Below are 5622 nucleotides of genomic sequence, written 5' to 3' on the forward strand. Positions count from 1 at the left end.
CACCAGGGAGCACTGACATGTTAATGTTTACACTGGAAAAACCCTGAGTCTTTATCAACAGTTTGAAACTAGCAGCCAATGTTACTTAAGTAAGTTAAGATGTCTCACTTAGACCCACATTTACTGCATTTACAACAAACTGACCATTTCCTGTGAGTGAACACATTGATCCCTACTAAAGGTTTCCCTGCAGCTTTCATCAGGATTAGTGTGTGTGTGTGTGTGTGTGTGTGTGTGTGTGTGTGTGTGTGTATATATAAGCTGTTGAATCTTGTTCAGACTGGTTTGGTGTCAGGATGGAGGCTGTGTTTCTGCTGCTGTTCCTCTGTTTGTCTCCAGTGGTTGGTCAGGGTCAGGTGGAGGTTTCTGCCCCCCGGAGAGATGGCGTGAGGATGGTGGTGAGAAGGGGGCTAGACGATGTCAGGATGCAGGCAGACGTCCCTCCAGACTTGGCTGTCCTCTGGGACGAGCTGCAGGGCTTGAAGGATCTGGTGCTGAGCCTGAAGGCAGCAGAGGTGGGGCAGCGTCAGAGTCTGCGAAACATGGAGAGTCGTCTCAGGGACGGGGAGATGGAGGTGGAACAACAGCGACACAGCATGGAAGGACTGACGGAGACACTGAGCCAGTACAGGAAGGAGATGATTAACCCCGCTTTGAGGACGGAGGCAGACAGGAAGCCTATTGTACTGAACACAGACCTGAGCAAGAAGGTGGAAAAGCTGGAGGAGCAGAGCAAGGGTAGGAGGGGGCGGAGCTTGTATTATACGTCTAAATTAATAAAACGCAGACATCAAATATTATTATGATGATGATGATGAGGATGGTGGTGATGATGATGAAGATGGTGATGAAGATGATGGTGGTGATGAAGATGATGGTGACGGTGGTGGTGATGAAGATGATGGTGATGAAGATGATGGTGGTGATGATGATGATGATGATAGTGATGAAAATGGTGGTGATAGTGATGATGGTGATGATGATGATGATGATGATGAAGAAGATGATGATGGTGGTGATGATGGTGATGAAAATGATGGTGGTGGTGATGAAGATGGTGGTGATGATGGTGATGGTGGTGGTGATGATGATGATGATGATGATGATGGTGATGATGATGATGAAGATGATGATGGTGGTGATGATAAAGATGGTGATGATGATGATGACGATGATAATGATGATGATGAAGATGATGATTATGATGATGATGGTGGTGATGATAAAGATGGTGATGATGATGATGATGATGATGATGATGAAGATGATGATTATGATGATGATGGTGGTGATGATAAAGATGGTGATGATGAAGATGATGATGGTGATGATGATGATGAGGAAGATGGTGATGATGGTGGTGATGAGGATGAGGATGATGATGATGATGATGGTGATGAAGGTAATGATGGTGGTGATGGTGGTGATGATGATGATGATGATGATGATGGTGGTGATGGTGGTGATGGTGATGATGATGGTGATGATGATGATGATGGTGGTGATGATGATGAGGATGATGATGATGGTGATGAAGGTGATGATGGTGGTGATGGTGGTGATGATGATGATGATGATGATGATGGTGGTGATGGTGATGATTATGATGATGATGGTGGTGATGATAAAGATGGTGATGATGAAGATGATGATGGTGATGATGATGATGAGGAAGATGGTGATGATGATGATGGTGGTGATGACGATGAGGATGGTGGTGATGATGGTTATGATGATGTGATGATGAAGAAGATGATGGTGGTGATGATGATGGTGATGAAGGTGATGATGATTATGATTATGAAGGTGAAGATGGTGATGATGATGATGATGATGATGATGATGATGATTATGAAGGTGATGATGGTGATTATGATGATGGTGATGATTATGAAGATGATGATGATGAAGGTGATGATGGTGATTATGATGATAATTATGAAGGTGATGATGATGATGGTGATGATGATGGTGATGATGATTATGAAGGTGATTATGATGATGATGGTGATGATTATGTAGATGATGATTATGAAGGTGATGATGGTGATGATGATGGTGATGATGATGGTGATGATGGTGGTGATGATAAAGATGGTGATGATGAAGATGATGATGGTGATGATGATGATGATGATGATGATGAAGATGATGATGATTATGAAGGTGAAGATGGTGATGATGGTGATGGTGATGATGGTGATGGTGATAATTATAATGGTGATGTTAAGTTTAAATCTTGTCCGATGTGTTTACCCCTTTATTAATACTGTTGTCGCTGGTTGCCTTGGTAACCAGAGGCACACCTTTACGTGCATTGGTGGCTCATGTTGCTGTGGTAACCCAGATGTCTTTTCAGCTCTGGCATTGGAGTTGCCTTTCCTGCAGACAAGACTGAGGGCGAGTGAGCTCACAGTGGAGCAGCTGAGGAGGAAGAGTGCAGGTTAGCATTTTCATCATCAGATCATATATAACAGATCAACATCTGCTCAGCAGCACCCCCTACATGTTGACAGGTGATGATCCATGCTAATGCTTGGTGCTACACTAATTCTATAGAACAAGACTCATTGAAAGGGCTCACTAAACTTTTAAGTAAAAGTTATAGTTTGTGTATCTTCAAAGTGTTATCAGCTGTTTGTGTGTTGTGTTTCAGTGCTGGCAGTCAGAGTGTGTAACACTGAGAGCCTGATGAAGGAGCTGAGGAGGCAGAGCTCAGGTCAGATCATAGATCCTGTGTTAACGCCCATTAGCCCTTTAAAGATGATCCTTTAAAGATCCTTATTGATCTTTTATTTCCCAGCAGCCTTTGCCTCCAACAGTTCGTCTGAGGTGTCTGAGCGTCAGGAGGAGCTGAATTCAAACACACCAGGTGAACTATCAGAAATGACCAATCAGAAGACACGTGGGGAGGGGGGTCTTAAAGAGACAGCAGCTGAAATGAGTGTTTTTACTGAATTGTAACTGAAATCTAATATTTTTATGATTAAAATCAATTCTCTGAAATTTAAGATTTTATCTCAAATATTAATTTCTATTTAATTCTATCAGATCAGAAGGAGAGACAGACTGAAGGTCAACAGCTGAACGAGCTGCCGACACAAAGTACAGGTAAACCTTCTGAGGGCGCACTCACACTAGCAAAGTGGTTAATTATAATCAAATACACTCAGTAACAGAGTTTACTTTACCTGATAACAAACACCTGAAGAACACGCTGCAGTCTGCTGATAAAATAACAAACAGACCTTTTCTACACTCAAACAGTCTTAATATTAAATCATTTATGAGTTTGTACTGATAATCTGATGGTGAACTCTGTATTTTATAAACACTAAGGAAGGCTCAGGATTATTGAAAACAGGATACACAAACCATACGATCATTAACGATCATGATGAATGTAAAATGTGTTTCTGACAGACTCCTCCCTCTCTGGCAGACTTTATATTAATAACTTTATATTAATAAATTATATAACTTTATATTAATAACTTTAATAACTATATTCATAACTTTATATTCATAACTTTAATAACTATATTAATATCTTTTTATTAATAACTTTAATAACTTTATATTAATAACTTTAATAACTTTTTATTAATAACTTTATATTAATAACTTTAATAACTTTATATCAATAACTTTAATAACTTTTTATTAATAACTTTACTAACTTTATATAAATGACTTTAATAACTTTATATTAATAACTTTAATAACGTTATATTAATAACTGTATATTAATAACTTGAATAACTTTATATTAATAACTTTAATAACTTTTTATTAATAACTTTTCTAACTTTATATAAATGACTTTAATAACTTTATATTAATAACTTTAATAACTTTTTATTAATAACTTGAATAACTTTATATCAATAACTTTAATAACTTTATATCAATAACTTTACTAACTTTTTATTAATAACTTGAATAACTTTATATCAATAACTTTAATAACTTTTTATTAATAACTTTACTAACTTTATATAAATGACTTTAATAACTTTATATTAATAACTTTAATAACGTTATATTAATAACTGTATATTAATAACTTGAATAACTTTATATTAATAACTTTAATAACTTTTTATTAATAACCTTTCTAACTTTATATAAATGACTTTAATAACTTTATATTAATAACTTTAATAACGTTATATTAATAACTGTATATTAATAACTTGAATAACTTTTTATTAATAACTTGATTAACTTTATATAAATGACTTTAATAACTTTATATTAATAACTTGAATAATGTTATATTAATAACTTTATATTAATAACTTTAATAACTCTATATTAATAACTTTAATAACTTTATATTCATAACTTTAATAACTATATTAATAACTTTTTATTAATAACTTTATATTAATAACTTTAATAACTTTATATTAATAACTTTAATAACTTTTATTAATAACTTTAATAACTTTATATAAATAACTTTATATTAATAACTTTAATAACTTTATATCAATAACTTTAATAACTTTATATTAATAACTTGAATAATGGTATATTAATAACTTTAATAACTCTATATTCATAACTTTAATAACTATATTAATAACTTTTTATTAATAACTCTAATAACTGTATATTAATAACTTTAATAACTTTATATTAATAACTTTAATAACATTATATTAATAACTGTATATTAATAACTTTAATAACTTTATATTAATAACTTTAATAACTATATTAATAACTTTTTATTAATGACTTTAATAACTTTATATTAATAACTTTAATAACATTATATTAATAACTGTATATTAATAACTTTAATAACTTTATAGTAATAACTTTTTATTAATAACTTGAATAACTTTATATTGATAAGTTGAATAATGTTATATTAATAACTTTATGTTGATAAGTTGAATAATGTTATATTAATAACTTTAATAACTTTATATTGATAAGTTGAATAATGTTATATTAATAACTTTAATAACTTTATATTGATAATAAAATGTTAGAAAATGCTTAAAAAACAGAATAAATGCAGAACAGTCAGTCGCCCCCAAAATTGCTCTAGGTCCTTAAGGGTTAATAACTTTATTTTAATAACTTTTTATTAATAACGTTATATTAATAACTTTAATACTTTTATATTAATAACTTTAATAACTTTATATTAATAAGCTCCTACATTGCACCTTTTGTACATTTTGTGTTTTTTATCTTTATTTTTTATATTTTACATTTTTTAATTCTATTTTATATATTGTAATAGCTTCTTATACTGTACTATTTAAGTTGTTGCTAGTTCTACGTTATTTCCTTTTTAATTGTTTAGCACCAATACACAAAGTCAAATTCCTTGTATGTGTAAATGTACTTGGCAATAAACCCAGATTCTGATTCTGATTCTAATAACTTCAATAACTTTATATTAATAACTTTGTCATCATGGACATATTATTCATTATTATTATATTGCAGTTTTAATAAATAATGAGGTTACAGTTTTTCATTTTTTTTCAGGCTGAAATAGTCCAGGGTCAGATGGAGTGTTTGATTCTCAAAGGGAAGGGTGATAGAGTTTGATGGCCACAGGCAGGAATGACTTCCTGTGGCGTTCTGTGGTGCATC

At 32.2% G+C, this 5622-nt stretch overlaps 1 protein-coding gene across 2 annotated transcripts; it reads left to right on the forward strand.

Annotated features, from left to right (window-relative positions):
• The first annotated feature begins 6 nt into the window (after positions 1 to 6).
• LOC132993778 (uncharacterized) lies at positions 7 to 3439 on the forward strand. Of its 2 annotated transcripts, none has more exons than XM_061063818.1 (5): positions 7 to 738; positions 2360 to 2443; positions 2657 to 2719; positions 2804 to 2872; positions 3052 to 3439. In XM_061063818.1, the coding sequence occupies exons 1-5, from the start codon at positions 297 to 299 to the stop codon at positions 3174 to 3176; spliced, it is 783 nt and encodes a 260-aa protein (XP_060919801.1). In that variant the 5' UTR covers positions 7 to 296; the 3' UTR covers positions 3177 to 3439. The 2 variants fall into 2 exon arrangements, with proteins under 2 accessions (XP_060919801.1, XP_060919802.1); XM_061063819.1 differs by having other exon boundaries at positions 2807 to 2872.
• The last annotated feature ends 2183 nt before the right edge of the window (positions 3440 to 5622 follow it).

This window comes from Labrus mixtus, chromosome 18 (genome assembly GCF_963584025.1).
Source record: "Labrus mixtus chromosome 18, fLabMix1.1, whole genome shotgun sequence".
In the NCBI taxonomy this organism is placed as follows: Eukaryota; Metazoa; Chordata; class Actinopteri; order Labriformes; family Labridae; genus Labrus; species Labrus mixtus.

Coding starts and splice junctions, on each gene's coding strand:
- LOC132993778 (XM_061063818.1), top strand. CDS start 297: ATGGAGGCTGTGTTTCTGCTGCTGTTCCTCTGTTTGTCTCCAGTGGTT. Junction 2,444..2,656: donor GCTGAGGAGGAAGAGTGCAG/GTTAGCATTTTC, acceptor GTTGTGTTTCAG/TGCTGGCAGTCAGAGTGTGT. Junction 2,873..3,051: donor GCTGAATTCAAACACACCAG/GTGAACTATCAG, acceptor TAATTCTATCAG/ATCAGAAGGAGAGACAGACT.